At 43.6% G+C, this 19,371-nt stretch overlaps 1 protein-coding gene and 1 long non-coding RNA gene across 5 annotated transcripts in view; one reads left to right on the forward strand and one right to left on the reverse strand.

The window, feature by feature from the left end:
- Positions 1 to 4,937: 4,937 nt before the first annotated feature.
- On the reverse strand, positions 4,938 to 5,411 carry LOC122845612. The gene is made up of 2 exons (XR_006373088.1): positions 5,087 to 5,411; positions 4,938 to 5,022 (listed from the first exon to the last, which is right to left on the reverse strand). It is a non-coding gene; the product is annotated as an uncharacterized LOC122845612 (long non-coding RNA).
- A 1,540-nt stretch (positions 5,412 to 6,951) lies between these two features.
- Positions 6,952 to 19,371, forward strand: part of ntrk3b (neurotrophic tyrosine kinase, receptor, type 3b) — a 272,404-nt gene continuing 259,984 nt past the window's right edge. Inside the window, exon 1 of one of the 4 annotated variants that reach the window (XM_044106543.1) lies at positions 6,952 to 7,991. In XM_044106543.1, coding sequence (XP_043962478.1) covers positions 7,750 to 7,991 — 242 coding nt within the window. In that variant the 5' untranslated portion in view covers positions 6,952 to 7,749. Of the gene's footprint in view, positions 7,992 to 15,493; positions 15,653 to 19,371 lie in introns of those variants that run through there. The other 3 variants (XM_044106552.1, XM_044106561.1, XM_044106570.1) reach the window with 3 other exon arrangements.

Here is a 19,371-nt window from a genome sequence, read left to right on the forward strand (position 1 = left end):
GAAACAGAAGGGATGTGTCATGTTGGACGTTAATCGTCTAACCCACATGCAGAACACAAACAGGAGGTGAGGAATCAGATTAATAAGTTTTATTGTTGAACAGATCGAAAATGAGTTGTTTCTTATCCTACTGGATCCGGAACGCCAGCGATCTGAGGACTGGGGAGATGACAGGTAAGCGGGTTATCTGATTATTGGAGGAGGAGTAACGGAACGGGCTTACTGAATGAGATGAGGTCAGCCAGACAGGGAGGGAAAAGGTTGGACGCTGGAGTCTGGGTCCTGATGGCTAAAAGCCTCGGCCGGTGCCAAGGGAGGCGCGTCGGAGGGCGGGCAGACAGTCGGGCCGTCGTCGATCAAGCTCCACGAGGGGATTTCAAACAGGTAAAACACTCCGGCCCGGAGAAACGGTCAGCCGCTCCTCTTAAGCTGTTGCAGATGGGGCTGATAACGCACAGGTGCGTGGAAACGCCCTCCTGTAGATGCTGTCTCGTGGCTCCCCCTGGTGGAAAAAACAGCTCCCTACGAGTGCAAAAAACTCCAGCATCCAACAGTACCCCCCCCCTAACGGCCGCCACCCGGCGGCCCAAACCGACCAGAAGGCAAGGAAGACCGGTACTCGGTGATCAGAGCCGGATCCAGGATGAACGAACCCGGCACCCAAGAACGGTCCTCCGGGCCATAGCCCTCCCAGTCGACGAGGTACTGCCACCCACGACCTCGCCGACGGGAGTCCACGACCCGCCGGACAGTGTAGGCAGGGTGCCCATCCACATCTCGGGAGGGGGGGGGGGAGTCGGGAGGGGGGCAAAAGGCACTGGTCCGAACTGGTTTAACTTGGGAAACGTGGAATGTGGGGTGAACACGCATGGAGGAAGGCAGGCGAAGACGGACAGCTGTGGGACTGATTACAGAGTCAATCTCATATGGGCCGATGTACCTGGGGGAGAGTTTCTTAGACATTGCCTTCAAAGGAATGTCACGAGTGGAGAGCCAAACCTTTTGTCCGGGGCTGTAATGAGGGGCGGGAACTCTCCTCCGGTCGGCGAAGCGGCGATTTTGTTCTGCGGTGCGATTCAAAGCGGAAATGGTCATCTGCCAGATTTTTTTACAGCGGCGGATGTGATGTTGAACAGAGGTGACAGCTATCTCCCCCTCATCAGCCTGGAAGAGAGGAGGTTGGTAACCTAAAGCGGCCTCAAAGGGCGAGAAACCCGTGGCTGTAGATACGTGCGTGTTGTGGGCGTATTCAACCCAGGGCAGGAACTGGCTCCAGTCAGATGGATTGGTGGATGTTAGGCACCTCAGGGTTGATTCGAGCTCTTGGTTCATCCTCTCAGTCTGCCCATTAGATTGGGGATGATATCCAGAAGTTAAGGTGGGTTTAGCATTAAGTGCTGAGCAGAAGTGTCTCCAAACCTGTGACGTGAACTGGGGGCCACGATCTGATAGGATCTCCCGAGGAATGCCGTGGAGTCGGAATACATGTTTAACAAGAAGTTGTGCCGTCTGGAAAGCCGTGGGGAGTTTTCTGAGAGGGATGAGATGGCAGGATTTAGAAAAACGATCTATCACAGTGAGAATGGTGGTCATACCTCTGGAGACTGGAAGTCCGGTGACAAAATCTACGGCGATGTGCGACCAAGGGCGTCCTGGGGTGGGTAAAGGTTGGAGAAGACCGGCTGGCGGTTGGTGAGTGGGCTTATTTCTGGCACAGATGGGACAGGCGAGGACATATTCCCTAACATCCTTGTGTAAAGAAGGCCACCAGAAGTGACGATTTAAGAGAGCTGTGGTACGACTGATCCCGGGGTGAGCGGCAAACTTTGCAGTATGTAACCAATGGATGAGGCGGGCACGGATTGAAGTGGGAACGAAGGTGCGATTAGCGGGACCAGTGCCGGGATCAGGTTCGGTTTGCTGGGCGTGACGAATTATATCTTCCATCTCCCAGGTAACAGAGGCAACAGTGCAGCTGGGTGGAAGAATGGTGGAGGGAGTCTTACCAGAGTCGTCAGGAGAGTACAACCTGGACAGCGCATCTGGTTTAATATTTCTGGAACCGGGGCGAAAAGAAATTGACAGGTTAAACCTAGAAAAGAACAACGACCAGCGAGACTGACGGGGATTGAGTCGTTTAGCGGACTGGAGGTAAGCCAAGTTTTTATGATCAGTCCAGACTAGTACTGGGTGTTCTGCTCCCTCCAGCCAATGCCGCCACTCCTCTAGCGCCAACTTGATGGCTAGCAACTCACGATCACCCACATCGTAGTTTCGTTCAGCAGGAGAAAGTCTGCGAGAAAAAAATGCGCACGGGTGAGTCTTGTTGTCAACATTGGAGAATTGAGAAAGTACGGCTCCAACTCCCGTTTCAGAGGCGTCCACCTCCACAATAAACTGTTTAGCAGAATCGGGTTGAATGAGAACCGGAGCCTGAGCGAAAAGTGATTTGAGGTGGAGAAAAGCCTTTTCAGCCTCGGGTGTCCATTCGAACGGCGTTTTGGTGGAAGTGAGAGCTGTGAGGGGCAAGGCTGTTTGGCTGTAGTTTCGGATAAAACGTCTATAGAAATTAGCAAAGCCCAAGAACCTCTGTAACTGTTTGCGGGTCTGCGGCTCTGGCCATTCCAACACCGCTTTGATCTTTTCCGTTGTTGGCCTTATCTGCCCGCCCTCGAGTATGAATCCAAGAAACGTCACTGATGTTTGGTTGAACTCGCACTTTTCGGCCTTAACAAAAAGTTTATTTTCTAAAAGGCGTTGAAGAACCATACGGACATGCTTCTTGTGTTCTGCAATGTTCTTGGAAAAAATGAGAATATCATCGAGATAAACAAAGACGAAAATGTTAAGAAAATCTCGGAGAACATCATTAACTAGAGCCTGAAAAAACGCTGGGGCGTTGGATAAACCAAAAGGCATAACTAAATACTCGAAGTGCCCTAAAGGGGTCTTGAAAGCGGTTTTCCATTCGTCCCCCTGGCGGATGCGCAGCAGGTGATAAGCATTCCGTAGGTCGAGTTTAGAAAAACCGTGGCGCGTGAACAGGTTCTAGAGCGGATGACAGAAGAGGTAATGGATATTTGTTTTTTACTGTAATCTGGTTCAACCCCCGGTAATCAATGCAGGGCCTTAATGATCCATCCTTCTTTCCCACGAAAAAAAATCCAGCTCCCAAAGGAGAGGATGAGGGGCGAATGATGCCTGCAGCCAAGGAGTCCTTAATGTAAGTCTCCATGGCTTCTCGTTCGAGACGGGAGATATTATAGAGGCGGCTGGAGGGTAATGGAGCTCCGGGGAGGAGCTCTATAGCGCAGTCGTATGGTCGATGGGGGGGAAGTGAAAGCGCTTTAGCCTTACTGAAAACGGGTGCTAAATCTTGATATTCCGCAGGGATTAGGGACAAATCGGGAGGGTCAACCTCCTGTGTAACTGCCGGTGGTGAACTTGGAGGCACTGCAGAGCGGAGACAATCCGAGTGACAACGGAGAGACCAGGATTCGATATGCGAATCTGCCCAGTTTATATAAGGGTTATGTTTCTGAAGCCACTCGAACCCCAGGACAATAGTAGCGGTTGCTGACGGGAAGACGAAGAAGGAAATTAGTTCACTGTGGTTACCCGAAATGACCAATTGCAGAGGCTTAGTTTTGTGGGTTATCTGGGGCAGAGCCTTACCATCCAGGGCGGTGACGCGGAGAGGAACCGGAAGCGGGGTGGTTTCGATTGCCATCTGTTTAACTAAGGTGGAATCTATGAGGTTTTGTTCGCACCCAGAATCTATGAGTACGGAAAAACTCAGAGAATCATTTTCAACAAACAGAGTGGCAGGGAGAAGTAGTCGAGGAGAAATTTTCTTTTCTTGTTTTAACTGGCCCGCCAGCCTCCTCTCATCTACTGGCGGGCCTGGGCTTTTGCCCGACTAGGACAGGCAGCAATGTAATGGCCTGGCGACCCACAGTACAGACACAGATGGGAACTTATCCTCTTCTGCCGTTCCTCAGGAGTTAGTCTAGCTCGCCCAAGCTGCATGGGTTCAGGCTCAGACTGAGTCTGTGAGGGAAACGGAGGTTGAGATAATTGTGACACTGGGGAGAGAGCAACCCTTACAGGTGGATTCTTCCTGGTCCTTTCCTTATTACGATCCCTCATGCGGTTGTCTAAACGGATAGCGAGGGAAATTAAATCATTCAGAGTCTTAGGTTCATCTGTGGTTGCTAGCTCGTCTTTTAGTGGTTCATTAAGGGTATGAAAAACATGCTTTTCAAAGTTCATTCCATCCAGATGCGGGTTGCCCTGATCCTGAAATCTACAGCAAAGTCTGCCACAGATCTTGGCCCTTGTTTAACAGACCATAGATTTCTAGAACTGGATGTGTTATCGGTTCCTGACAAAAGTCTGTTTAAACTCCACCAGGAACTCGAAACGAGCAGCCAAAGTTGGTTGGATCCTTAAATCTAGCCTCTGCCCAATCCAGTGCTCTCCTGACAGATGAGATATGATGTAGGAAATTTTACTCCATCATGTGCAAAACTCCGTGGAGAGTTATTAAAAGTTAGGGAGCACTGTAGAAGGAATCCCCACAACGATTGATCTCACCTGAGTATTTCTCTGGGTTCTCAGAAAACCCGGGATGGACATGAGGTGCTGGATCTGGAGCCGGGTTAGCAGGAACTGGATCTGGAGCTGGGGCGGAATCTGCAGCAGCTGCTGAAGAGCCCTTTGTAAAAGGCTAGCCAGGTGGTCCAAACGCTGGTTGGTTTCATTCTGCTGGCTGCCAAGAACCCTTAAAGCTGCATCATGTGATTGAATGAGTGAATTTTGTTCCGCTAATGTTCTCCTGAGTGCTTCTGCTGGGTCAGTATTCTGGCCGGAGTGTTCTGTCATGTTGGACGTTAATCGTCTAACCCACATGCAGAACACAAACAGGAGGTGAGGAATCAGATTAATAAGTTTTATTGTTGAACAGATCGAAAATGAGTTGTTTCTTATCCTACTGGATCCGGAACGCCAGCGATCTGAGGACTGGGGAGATGACAGGTAAGCGGGTTATCTGATTATTGGAGGAGGAGTAACGGAACGGGCTTACTGAATGAGATGAGGTCAGCCAGACAGGGAGGGAAAAGGTTGGACGCTGGAGTCTGGGTCCTGATGGCTAAAAGCCTCGGCCGGTGCCAAGGGAGGCGCGTCGGAGGGCGGGCAGACAGTCGGGCCGTCGTCGATCAAGCTCCACGAGGGGATTTCAAACAGGTAAAACACTCCGGCCCGGAGAAACGGTCAGCCGCTCCTCTTAAGCTGTTGCAGATGGGGCTGATAACGCACAGGTGCGTGGAAACGCCCTCCTGTAGATGCTGTCTCGTGGCTCCCCCTGGTGGAAAAAACAGCTCCCTACGAGTGCAAAAAACTCCAGCATCCAACAGGATGGAATACATTTTATGGATAGAAACATAGCAAAAGACTATATATATAATATGTATATGTAATATATTCAACAAACTACTTTCTCCTTCTGAACCACCTGAAAAGTATCAAGAGTTTGTATTCTCTTCATGAGAGGGAGGTAGTATGTATAAAATTTATTTTCAAATTATTTTTCAGAATCATGTTATAAAACACTTCACTTTGGTGGCAGGTAACTACATTTCTTCTAAGATCAGACAGGCTGGCGGATGTTGCGGCGTTGTGTTAAGGTGTTGCGGCGTTGTGTTCAGGTGTTGCGGTGTTGTGTTCAGGTGTCGCGGCGTTGTGTTCAGGTGTTGCGGTGTTGTGTTCAGGTGTTGCAGCGTTGTGTTCAGGTGTTGCAGCGTTGTGTTCAGGTGTTGCAGCGTTGTGTGTTCAGGTGTTCGTTGTTTGTAGAGCATCTTTCATTTTTCATTCCATTTTGAGGGAAATGGAGGGAAGCACACTTCCTGTGTTGGTTCACCTTTGGCTGTTACGCTGACAGAAACAGACGGCTAGAACTCAACCAATAGAATCTGTGTAACGATCTGAAGATGTTTGCATGGTTGGACATTGCACCGGCGTGGAAATTCTGTAAATAAAAAAGCTAAAATGCGCTTAAAGAAATCAAAAGGTATATTTTCAAATGTCAAGTTGCTCCGCTGGCTAGCAAGCTTGAGTTTAGCTTTAGCGCTGACGCTAAGCTAGTTGCAATTGAACACAATCTCAGCTTAAGTGTTATCAAAATGTTCAGATAAATTTGCCACAATGAAGTAGCTAAGTTAACTTACGCAATATACTTTCATGGTCTAATAATCCTGACAAAAATTCAAATAATTTTAATGACCAATATTCCACTGATTAATAGCCTCCAAAATTTATTGATATAGTTTAGCTGAATCTCCATTATTAGGAAAAGTTTGAAAGCACCTCGAATAATTTCAGTAGTTCAATGCATCTCAATGTATTAGAATATGATTGAAAGGTTAGTTTATTCTAGTGATTCAGTTAAAAAAGTATAACGCATAAATACATGTTAAACACAGTTTTTATGTACAAAATTCTTTCTTCCACCCAACTTTCTGTGAATACACTAGGACTTATCGGTGACACAACACGGACAAGCTGTAGCGGGTACACAAGCATGATTGATTGACCAGGCAGGGTACTTCAGCATTTAGCGTTGAGTAATGGAAGGAAATGGAGGAGCTGGATTTTTTTTTTTTGCTTTGTCCCCCCCTCCACATATTATGTCTCATAACATACTGTCACAACATAGTGACAGTAACATATATATATTGACTGACTTCATAGAAATCTTTGTGGAATACCTTAAAACGGTCATCTGTTGCAAGCGGAAATAGAATTATTGCTCTGGTCGATCCTCTCTGTACGGATGTTTGCAGCATATTGGTTTTTTATTTTCTATTTACATGTGAATTATTTCACATGCCCTCCGCCCCCTCCCGTGCGTGTTCCCCGCAGACCTGTCAGTGAGTCGGAGCGGGGCTCGCCGCTGATCGCATGCAGCTTCTGCAGGTGTCAGTGCGACTGGAAAGCCAGTAGGAGGGACTTGATGGTCCAACTTCTCTCATTTTTTTTTTTTTTTTGCATCTCTCCGGCTCTCCAGACAGTCGTCCTGGTCCTGCTCGGGAGAGAAAGAGAGAGAAGCAGAGAGAGAGAGAGAGAGAGGAGCAGAGAGAGAGGGAGCGCGAGAGAGAGAGAGAGCGCGAGAGGCGACGACGGGCATCGGCAGCGCCGCATTTCGTGGGAACACACAATGCATCTGAGGCTGACCGAGCGACTGGAAACTGTTTTTACCGCGCTTTCCTATTTTTGATTCGCGTTTCTCTCCTGCATTCATTTATTTATTAATTTATTTATTTGTGTTGCGTCTTGTCTGTCTTTTTTATTTCGTCCTTCTTTTTCTTTTTATCCCCACCTCCTCCCTCTTCTTCTTCTTCGTGTTCTTCTTCTTCTTTTTTTTTCCACCCAGCAGCCTCTGACGCGCAAGGACACTACAGCATCCATCCACGGCAGGAACGCTCACACAGAGCATCCTCTGTACAGGCGCACCAGCCGTTCTTCCTTCCTTCATTCCTTCCTTCCTTTCTCTTTTACCTTCCTTCCTCCCACTCTCCTCCTCTCTCTCTTTTTTTATTTTCTCCCCCTCTTGTTTCTGTCGGAACCCAGAGGACATCGGGAACCCTTGCTTATACTTAACCCCCCTCTTCCTCTCCACCCACCCACACACCCACTTTTTCTCTCTCTCTCTCTTCCCCCCTCCGACTCCCTCTCCTCTCCAACGGAGACATGGATCTATGGTTTCGCTCGGTCCGGATTTGCTGGTGGAGGGTTTTGCTTCTGATGAGTGTTTTCCAGGACTACCTGAGCTCCATGCTGGACTGCCCGCCGACCTGCAGCTGCTCTCAAACAGAGATCTATTGCAATAAGTCCGACAACGGCAGGTTCTTCCCGCTGCTCGCCCTGCAAGACACCGGCAGCAACGGGACCGGCGTGGATATCGCGGACTTATTCAAAAACATCACCTCCATGTAAGTAGCTGCGGATTATGCTGCGCGTTTCTGAATCATTAATTGAGTTCCCCCCCCCTCCTCCTCCACCCAATCCTCATTTACTTCCTGTCTGTTGCTTTCCTCGCGATGATCAGACTTGTTGGCTCCATATGTCTTTATCAGAAGACTTTTTTTCCAGTCTAAAGTGGTATTTTTTTTATTTGATTTTTTATTTTATTTTTAACGTGTATTTGAGTAAAAAAAAAAAAAACAACAACGTATAAGGAAGTGTAGTTTTTATTTTATTTTAAATTTTTTTGGTACGTCTGCGTCCACATAAGGTTGCACCTCCGCAGCAACATCAGCAGCATCAGCAGGCCTGCACATCCAAGCGGTGGTGGCGGTGTGTGTGTGTGTGTGTGTGTGCGTGTGTGTGTGTGTGTGTGTGTGTGTGTGTGTGTGTTGCAGAGAACCTCGCATCACTTCATCTCCCTCCTCCTCCCCCGTTTTCTGCTCCTCTCCCACATACTAGTGAAAATACAAAAAAGAAAAAATGCGGAAGGGTCAGCTGCTCCATCTTAGACCTTCTTCATGAAAACTTTATCAGATGATGATGATGATGATGATGATGGAGATGGAGATGAACGCTCACTTGTGGCTTTCCGATTTAGCAGCTCAACACAGAGCATCTATGATGACGGCAGACTATCAAACCGCCCCGCACTCCCACACACCCACAGAAGTAGCTACATTTTTATTCTACATCCTCCCCCTCTCTTCCCTTTTCTCTCTCTCTCTCTCTCTCTCTCTGGCATCGATCCCTCCTCCCAACATCAAAGCTTTCTTTCTTGAAAAGTCAGAGGAAGAAGTAGGGGGTGAGGAAGGGAATGGGGAGGAAAAAAAAGACATACCCTTAAAAAAAAGAAGAAGGAGGAGGAGGAGGAAAAAGACCCCCGGTGTCGTTGAGGCTGATTTGCATAGAAAGTAAACACCTCCCGTTAACGCAGCGGAATTCCCCGCACGGCTTCCTCCTCCAAAGGACTTTCTTTTTCTCTCTCTCTCTCTCGTTTCCTCCCATCAGTGTCTTTGGGGTCCCGTTTACCCTCCCACCATGTTATTATTATTCTTTTTTTTTTTTTTGGTATAAATATACAAGCAACAACTCACTCTGTGCCACGGTTCACCGCCTCCCCGGACCACTAGAGGGTAGCCTGGTACCCCTTTATAGATATATATATATATATATATTTATATATATATTCTCTCCTGCCACAACACAAGGAGTCATTGACGTGACTGTTACATCAGGAGGGAATTCGCCATGGTTTGTTCGCTAGAGCGAGCGCAGCAATTTCTTTTTTTTTAAGTTACACTCGGCTGCATTAAGTAAAAAGGTGGAACAGTCAGAGGTAATCACTGTTAGTGATTAGCGTGACCGCAGGATGACCCACGAATACAGATTAACTCATCGCCGAACCTGCTCCGTTGGTTTATTTGTCCCCTCCTTCACTCTCGACCACTAACGTGTTTAAACACCCTCAAAAAAAAAAAAAAAAAAAAAAAGCAAGGCATTGGTGGGTATTAAATATTAGCCACGGAAATTATTTCAGTCTTTAATGAGGCCAAACAATTGGTACCTCGAAGCAAGAAGCTTGATTTCGCACCTGTCTTTCGATTTAGCCTGTTTGAAGCTCAATTGGAAGAAACAAAAAAAAGTTTGATGTAAATGTTTCTAAGCAGATATGTGACTAGGTGTGGAAAAAAAATATCCCAGTGTGTGTGATATTTAAACTTATTTGGATATTTATCATTTTAACAACACTAAACATGTAAACGTTCTAACTACTTTAAATCTTTAGTAAAATCAATAAAAATTTGGTATTTGGTATTTTTGGTAAGGCATAAATGAGGACAGCCCCAATGTTTATTCCCACTTAAATTGGCTAAAATTACACACAGGCCTTTCAGATTAGGTTTACATTGTGAAAACACTGCTGCTAATCATTTTGGAAGACCTATTTAAACCTCAGACGATTAGCTTGATGTGCTCCTGACATCATTTTTAGAAAGAAGACCTTATGATGTCTGGTAAGGCATTTAAAGATGTCGTCAGATAATTGTAGTCATTCCACTGTATGCAAAAAGAGTCTACTAGTGGAAGACCTTCAGAACAGCTGCCAACTAACTCTGGTTTGGCTGTTCAATCACGTTTACCCTGAGAACACACTGTAAGATGCTTGAAGAAGTCTCCAAAAAGAGAAAACCCTGCTGCAGTAGTCTCTAGGAAAAACACAAAGACCAGAGTAGAGTTTGGCAGAGAGAGCGTAGACAAACATCCAGGACTTTAGGAATATTGCTGTTTGAATAAATGAGTGTACAGCCCAATTACTTGGACAGCAGAACAGACAAAATGTCTGACACAAACCAAATACAGTTAGACGGAAAAAAGGAGCTACAACAGTGAAGCACAGCAGTGGAAGTGGTTTGGGAATAGTTTGTAGCTTCAGGCCCTGGTTAGCACAATTCTTTTGCATATCAGAGGATGCTTGAGGAGGGGGAAAAAATACTTCTTTTTTTTTTCAGAACTGGACTTTGTAGCAGGACAGTGACCCAAAACATATCAGCAAATCCACCAAAAACTGGCTGAGAGTTTGGAAGTAGGTCCTGGCTCAAGTCAAAGCCAATATGTTGGTCTTTGCAAGATGTTGTTGGAAGACTTTTAACAGGCTGGACATGGAAACGGGCCTCTAGATGTCTGCAAGGAAGGAGGAGTGGGGCAAACCCTTCACCAGGCTGATGGCAGAGATTGTACATGGCTGTCAGAAATATGTCACTGAAGTTGTATGAGCTAATCCCACACTTTGATTTATTCCACAAGCTAAAGTGTGGAATATTGACAGTCAGCAGGGTGTGCTAGTCCCTCCCCCCTTTCCCCCCTTGTTAAAAAACACATTTTGTTTCTTTATTATTCTTGTTTACTTTATTGATTCAAACAAGATTGTTTTTACTGCTGTTATCTAGCTGACAATGTGTGTAAGCTATGTCTAAATGTTCAATTTAGCTAGAAATGGGCATGTTTGCTCTTTCTGAATCACTAGTCGCTCTCAGAAATTAAAATACAATATATTTCCTTGCTGAAAAGGCTTCTGTGTTGGAACAAGACGAAAGTGTTTCATCCAGCTTTAACTGCTTTAACCACTGCAACGCTGCTGAAGTCAGATTGCGAGCTGAGGTTCTTAACTGTGACACAGTCACTGCTAATGACCAACACGTTTCAGCTGCAGATGAATTACAGACCTTTTCGTAATAATAATAATAATAATAATAATAATAATAATACATAAGCATATTTCTTTTTAAAATAAGAAATGTGGATTAAAATCAACCAAAATTGTACGCAGACAAACTTTGAACCAATTTTACTATATATATAAAAAAAATATACTTACTACAATCAGTTTGTTCTTATCAGTGCACTCCTTTCTAGATAAACACAAAGTCACGATCTGATCGCCTTGTTTGCCTTTGAGAAAACCCATTGCGACTGACCCAGGACTAATTGTGCATTCCTGGTCTGCCAGCTCGCCCTGCTTTTTCCTTCGTCCTTTGCTGCTCAGTATGGACAGCAGCGTCCGCCCAGCAGCACCACCAGCAGCTCAATGACGGCCCATCAGAGACCACACCACCCAATGTCACACAGCCCAGCACATCTGCACTGGTCAAACTAATGGTTGCAGTCTGAGCAGCAAAAACTGGTGGAAGTTTTGAAATTTCTGTAGATTTTTTTTATTTATTTATTTTTTTGTTATATTTTTAACCATGTGTTTCAAATAACTTCCAATATGGAAATAGAAGTTTGCTAAATGCTAACTAGTTAGTTAGTAGGTGCAAGTTATGTTAACATATCTTTCTATGTATCCTCTCATTTAGAGGATCATACGCCCTAAAAAAATAACTGCATTTGAAAGCCTTACTTTTAGCTCCTGACTTATCACACGCTACCAAGACAAACTTTAAGAGTTAAAAAATATGACTAGTGCAACAATTTGCAAATATTTGATTTCATTCTGAATCTTGTAACCATTTTGCCTTGGAAATATGGAAGATTAGCAGAAAAAAAAGACTTGATTAAATTCTAACTAATTATGAAAAAAACCATTCTGCTACTTTTAATAAAGGGAGAATCTAATGCAGCCAAATTCTAATAAATGCTTCAAAATCTTTACTGAACTAAATTAGTTACATTCTAACAAATAATTAAGATCATATTTACCTTCTTGTTTGTAATCCTGCATGAACGAGAAACAAAAATGAAGAATTGGTGTAAGGTAGTAAACGTTCTTAAAGTAGTGCATTTTTAAACATTTATTTAAAAAATGGCATGTAGATCTTCTCCATGACAAACTTAACTGAGATCGGTAATTATTAGCAACAAACATCTCATTTACACACGTATAAAAAATTAAAATTAAAGTCATTTTAATGGCTTTGGATATTCCCTTTTAGTAGTTTGTGACTTACTTAGGGTTGAGTTAAGTAGTGCACCGTCACCTGCTGCATCTTTAGTTTCTATCTGAATAAAGCAATTTCATGCTTGATGATAATTTATTGCTGCCCAGATTGCCGCACTCTTAAAAGACGATAACTGGTATCCATAGCAATAAGAAGCAGTCAGAGGCAGGGCCCACATGCACCACAAGTGGTCCTTGATCCTCTCTCTCTTAAGTAGGAAGATGCATACTCTGCCAACACCTTTTTTTTCTTCTTCTTCTTTTTCTTTTTCTCCTTTTTGTTAAAAAGGCGTGAGCAGATCAAGCTAATTTATGTAGACAGAAAGCTGCAGCAGCAGAGGCGACTAGCAATAAGTGCAGGAAGAAAGTGGGGGGTACTGGCCAGCCAAAGAAAACTGCCAAGTCTAGATAATAGTTTTCCAGTTCTCTCCCATTAGAAATTCATCACAGGAAGCATCGCTGCATGAAGTGGATAAGATAAGACCTCGCTGCGAAAAAAAAAAAGCACAAAAAAAGCAGCTTTTCAAGAGCAGCTGAGGCGTTTTTACTGGTTTGTGAAAATGTGTCCGTGAGCCGAGCGCAGGAATCCGGTCTGCGTATTTTAACTCAGAGCAGTGATTTTTGGGCTAATTATCCACATACCTGTGTTTCTTTCTGTACTTTAAAAAAAAAACAAAACAGTTGCTTTGAATTTGTAGGAGTTTAAAATGTAAAGCCAAGCTCTAGTGCCTTCGCTGTTTACTTGCTCTCTCACCCCCTTAAAACATATACAAGCAATTTTGGCACGTTTATTAGTTGTTGTTTTGTTGGTTAGCAAGCCTCTTCCAACATGTTAAAGCAGTTTTCCTATTTGGATGGGAATTCATGACAAGACATAGTGGCGTGCAAAAGTGTTCACACCCCTTCATCAACAAAATTCTACATAATTTATGCGGCAGATCAAAACAAATAAGAGTATTTGTGAAGTGGAATAAAAACAGGATTATCAAGGGGCAGTATTATGTATTTTCTAGGCACATGGTGCCATTTTTCTACACAATAAAGTAACTGTTACCTTTGGTAGTCATACAAATGCTATATATTAAATATAACTTAAAAGAAAATTGTCTTTGTAATATAACAGGCTTCTGTCCCTTTAAGAAACTCCTCTTCTTTCTGAAACTCCGCCTTCAGGAAGTCATCACCACATCGCTCCTCTATTAGCCTTTTGACAACATTTTTACCAGCGTTGTTCTGAGAAGCTCAGCAGATGTGCAGTTCCACCAGGTGTTTGCTAATTGCTTCTAGCTAGTCTGAAGGAGCTGAGGTGGGGAGTCACAGGGGAGGGCATGCAACACTCCAGGTATGTTTTCGACGAGGGTGTAACAGTTCCAAAGTCAGGTTGACTTTACATAATGCCGCCCCTTTAAAGATTTTGTTTCCCAATACAAATCTGAAAAATGTGTAATAAATTTGATTTGGATTCCCTTGACTCAGTACTTTGTAGAAACACTTTTTGGTGCAGATACCATGCGTATTCATAGACTTAAATGTGAACAAAACAGACATTTCTGACCATTTAAAGAGATGCGTATGATTGCAGCATAACAAAATATGAAAATGTTCAAGGGGTTAGAATACTTTTGCAAAGCAAATGCAAACAGCTGGCCGTGTTGCATCGTTGTTTTTGGAGCCTCCGTTGCACGTGTCATAGTTCAAACAGATGACAACAGTAAGTTCTCACTTTTAGGGAACAGTAGTGGTGCTCAAAGTCAACGACTCCCCATGGCGCAATGATGACTCTGTTTGCTTTAAACCCAGAATGTAGATGGGAGGAAAAAAATAAATAAAAATCATCCTCTCTTTTGCACTGGGAGGAAAATCTTATTAATCCCATAATGTTAAGTGTCAATTTGTCTTTCCATTTAACTGTTAGAGAAGACACTCAGTGTGCTCTGCAAGAACAGGCTTTGGATTTCACAGTGAAAAGAAGGATCTATGATCTGAGCGCCAGTTGACAGGAATCTCGCCCTGAGATTTCACCAGCAGTCACATGTTCGCAATTTCACGCTCTGTGCTGCCTCGGCCACTGATCTGTACGGTCATTACCGTGTCTTTCATTTGCCCCCCCTTCCCTCGTCTCCTGAGGCCCTGGGTTTGATCCTTTTACTCAACAACGCATGCATGCTGTGGCTGTCGTTAACGGAATTGTGGCACTCTGTATACCTTTGACGGCAGACATTTTTCCTCGCTGAGGCAGAAAAAAACCCCTCAAGTGTCAGTCACGTGTCTTTTTTTTCCTGTAATGACCTGTGGGAAGGCATGATGGTTCTGTTCTCCTCCCCGCTATGACAAGTTGCTTTATCTGCTGTGAAAAGAGTCCAGCGATAAAAATCAATCGGTGACTGATGGTTCAAGATAAAGTGTGAATGCTACATCTTTCATCTCTTCATATGGCAGACCATCGGCAACTTCGCAACAGAAGATTTATATATATATATACTAGCAAAAGTGAAACGGACAAGGAGAAAGTGCATGTAGCTGCTGTGCCTTTGACAAGTTGTGTAATATACATATATTTTAATATTTTATAAATTATAAATCTTTGCAAGATTTTCTGAATAGGAAACACATTGTCTCTTCATGGAAGTTTTTCTAGTTCAAGAATGTCATTATGACAATATATAATGCACTCAATGCCTTGGATTATCTTGACACCATTTTTTGATGGTCTCGTCTCAGACTCGATCGCCATTTGGTCTCGGTCTTGTATCGGTCTTGTCTCGGTCTTGTATCGGTCTTGTCTCGGTCTTGGGCCCTGAGGACTCGGGATTTTATTTCAAGACCGCAACTATGAAAATATCACAAAATTTACAGCATACTGTCCAGTTTATTTGTTAACATTTTTGTTTTCACTGGATGCAAAACGCGCCGATTAAAATCCAAGTAATAACGTGATTTAGTGTTTCCGTTACCCCCCTACCCGCCCCCTCCCCACCTTTCACTCGCACGCGGCGCTCTGAGACGGACATGCGCAGTGGTTTTCTTTGAGCGCCAGAAGATGTCTGTCGAATCGTCAGTAATATTTATGCGCTGCATAAATCATAAGAAATCCGATGGAGACAGCTAATTTAGCAGCTCTTCGCTTTCACAGACGGTGAGGACTGCGTCTAACTTTTACCGTCGATTAGAAAAGAAGCTCAAAGAAAGGTAAGCTCCGTTGACGTGATGTTAGCAAAGCTAGCTGTACAGAGACACATAAGCATTTGTGATGAAAAAAAAAAAAAAAAAGCCTCTCACTGCGTTGAATTATTGTGCAGAAGTGTTGACTAACGTGTCGCATGTATGGGACAACACTCTGTCCAAAAGTCTGCAATGTAGTGATGAACGATCCGAGTCTTCTGAACTTCTCTTTACTAAGAAGACAGGACTGGAGCCTCACTGAGAGCCGTTCTTTGTTCTTGTTATGCTCTGCGTACACTGCAGTGGCTCTTATTATTTTATTTAATTATGTACATTGATATTTATTTAATTAGCAAATAAATAAACGACAAAAACGAAAGAGCACGTAGAGCGTGCGCATTGCTCATTGATTGTTTTCGTTCAATGTGGCAGCTGTAATGTCTGCCATGATGGTAGACATTACAACATTGTGCTGCCTTTCTTCGTGCAGTGGGTGAGAACAGTCATGGTGAGCGCCTTGTGCTTGGTTAGTTCTTGCTTGTTGCTCTTTGGTCAGTGTTTATAGTTGAGTGTTGTTTACTATCAGGGCATTACCTCAATTGCTATGTTTAATGGTGCAGACAGTGGTGATTTCTGACATGAATGATTTGGGCAAATGCTCAGGGCATTATCATTTTAGATAAGCAGTAATATTGGTTAAATTTATTTCAGCTTTAAGTATTTAATATCTAGGCGTTTTTATGGGAACGTGAGTCTTTCAGATCAATTTGATTCGCAATTTAGATCATATTTCACATTTTATTGTGTCATGCAACGCGGGGCGCTGGTCTTGGTCTGGACTCGGTCTGGACTTCCCTCGGTCTTGGCCTCGACTTGGTCTCGGACCCTAAAAGTCTTGGTCTTGTCTTGGTCTCGGGTTAGGTGGTCTTGACTACAACAATGATATATACTGTACCCATCAAGTCAGAACTTCAGGATGGTCATATTAAATGTGTCCCACCACTATCTACACTCGAACATGGTGCGAGACATTTGGCAGTATTTAGATAAGAACTTGAAAATATGTGTATTATGTAGAGATGCACTAATCCGACTTTTTCTGGCCAGTCCTGTTTTCCATTTTTATTTCAGATATGATCCACCAATTTCAATTTTGACAGTTTTTTTTTTTTAAACTTAAAACACACTTTAGCCTGCCTGTTCATAGCCGTCCTATGCAATTCCGCTTGATTCTCATCTCCCTTCACTGCTCTGTCTGTGATTTCTCCCACTAAATTACATTCGTCAGGATCCATTTCATGATGGCCAATCAGCAAACAGAAGGAGTTCTAATGTTGAGTTCCTGCTGTGTTTTTGAATGATAATCTGCTTCTATAGGGTCACAGTTTATGCTGTCAGCACACAAAGCACTATCTTCTATTTTATTGCACCACACGATGTCACTCAATGTCCTGTTTCCCTAAACTGTGACCCTTGAAGAGCGAAATGTCCGCTGCACGCCTTTGAGCCGAGCAGTCTGCTTTAAAAGCTGCCGGTGCTCCAACTTTTTCCGCAGAGATTTATGTGCATTGTGAAATTGCCATCTGCTTATCGACAAACAAAATGAGACTCCCACCCTGTTAAATGGTTTACTGTTTATCTCTGTTGCCAAATGTGGCTTGAAGCTTGTCGTTTAAACATCTTTTTAAAATCTTGATTCTCCTGTTCATGAATGAGTGTGCCGTCTTGTTTTTAAAGACTTGTTTTGGCTCCTCTTTCATTCGTGTCACAAGTTTCATTTGCCTTGATTATCCTTCGCTTGCAGAACGTGCACGAATTAAATCCTCAAGGTCGTCAAATTGAGTATAAAAGATGTCTTGTAGTTGTCTCTGCAGTGCTTGGTTATTTCAGAAGTGATTGAAAGTTGTCTGTTGTGCTCATGAATTCACACATGCTGGTAGAATTGAAGATTTTTAAGGCATATTTCTAACAATATGGGAGCCTCCACACCAGCCCTGCATATGTAGATCGCTTTATAACTGCACGGAGTCTACCAGACTGACAAGACACCCTATGAAAAACTCAGAGTGGTTGGGAGAAAACCTTTAGTTTCGCTCTTCTTAGCAAAACTTTATGATGAAACATCCAATTAGATAACATGATCTCCTTCTGAGGCCATGAGTGTGAAATCTCTTCCTGGTACGTCCTGATGAATTGCTGCGTTTATCTTCATCAACCATCGGGGTTGACGAGGTTCATCGTATCTCTGTAGCTCAAAGATCAACAATCCATTCGCGACCCACCTCCACGTCTCACAGTAAGCACAACCTTTGATGATTCTTCTCCCAATTTTGTGTGTTGTGGTCGTTTAATAAAGTCCATTTGTTTCGTCTCAAGCGTCGACACTTGATTACGAAGACTTTTTTTCCCACAATTTCCTCCTTATTGAACAGTTTGAAAGAGCTGCAACCTTTTTCAAAGAATCCAGAGTTCTTGTGTTATTTCTTTTTTTTTTTTTTTGTGGCTTGGTTTCAACAGAATCCGCAATTTCTCCACTTCTTAGTTAAAGTTTGAACGGTGCAGTTTGGCATTTTCAATTCCTTGGATATATAATTTTTTTTATGTTCTTTTCTTGCTTTTTTAAAGTTCAATTATCATCTTCTGCAGATCCTTTGGTAATAATTTTCCTTTCTTCGTGGTTCAGAATCAAACATTTGTGTAGCGCTACGTGGAACATGCACAGAACCTCACAGGCTTCTTATACACACACACACACACACACACACACACATTATAAACAGATCATAATGATGGTCATCTTTAGTAGCTCTTTGAATCCATATGCATGGAGTGTCAGTGTGTTATAGCGTGAAAACATTCCGGTTATGTGAACTGCTTTTCAGTCTTATGTTGGCTGTTTTTATTGTGATCATTTCTAAGGAACAAACTGGTAACAGATATCTTTACCCAACCCACTAAACGAGAGTGAGGCAAATGTTTCGCGTTATCATTTAGATTGTCTGAAAAATGGCAAATAAATCAGAAATCCCCCACCAGGGCTTGCAAACTGAACAGCACCTCTGTATTAATCTCCCAGCACACAGTTTATCTGAGACTGTCTTGCAGAGGAAATGAACCTGTTCAATGCAGAATCGCTTCCAAGGTCTGCTGAGGTGACTTGTGTGGGCTGACAGGACCCCCCCCCCTGTTCAGACACCGAGCATTGCCGCATTACGTAAAAAAAATCCCCACTTTCCCTGCCGGTTATAACTCACAAGCAGCCCACGTCCTTCCACCTGTTTATGACTTCAGATTTTTTTTTCTTCTTTTTTTTTTTTTTTTTAGCAGAAGTCTTGCATAAGGCTTCTCTGCAGAAATTGATTTGTAGAATTTGCACCGCAGTTGTAAAAATGTGTAGAGCTTCGGGTCTTGGGTGGCACTTGAACTGTCGGCGAGAAGATTTTACACGCACACTGTTCCGTCCAACAAGGGCACAACACATTTGAGGACACGTAGGCAAAACTGAGGGTTCAAAAGAAAATTATTTTCTTTTAAAACTCTCTTGAACGTTTCTTTTGGTTCAGCTGCTTTGATTTTCTGTGGAGAAAAAAAAAGAGAGAGAATTAAGTGTCCTCAGTTCCCCGTGTCCCAAAAAAAGAAAAGGAAAGAACAAAAATCCCAAAAGTATTAACAGAAAGTTGGATCTGGTGAGCCGCTCAAAAAAGAACAAAACGGTACAGCAGGGGGCCAACCCTCTACAGGGCCGT

This window comes from Gambusia affinis, linkage group LG02 (genome assembly GCF_019740435.1).
Source record: "Gambusia affinis linkage group LG02, SWU_Gaff_1.0, whole genome shotgun sequence".
Classification (NCBI taxonomy): Eukaryota; Metazoa; Chordata; class Actinopteri; order Cyprinodontiformes; family Poeciliidae; genus Gambusia; species Gambusia affinis.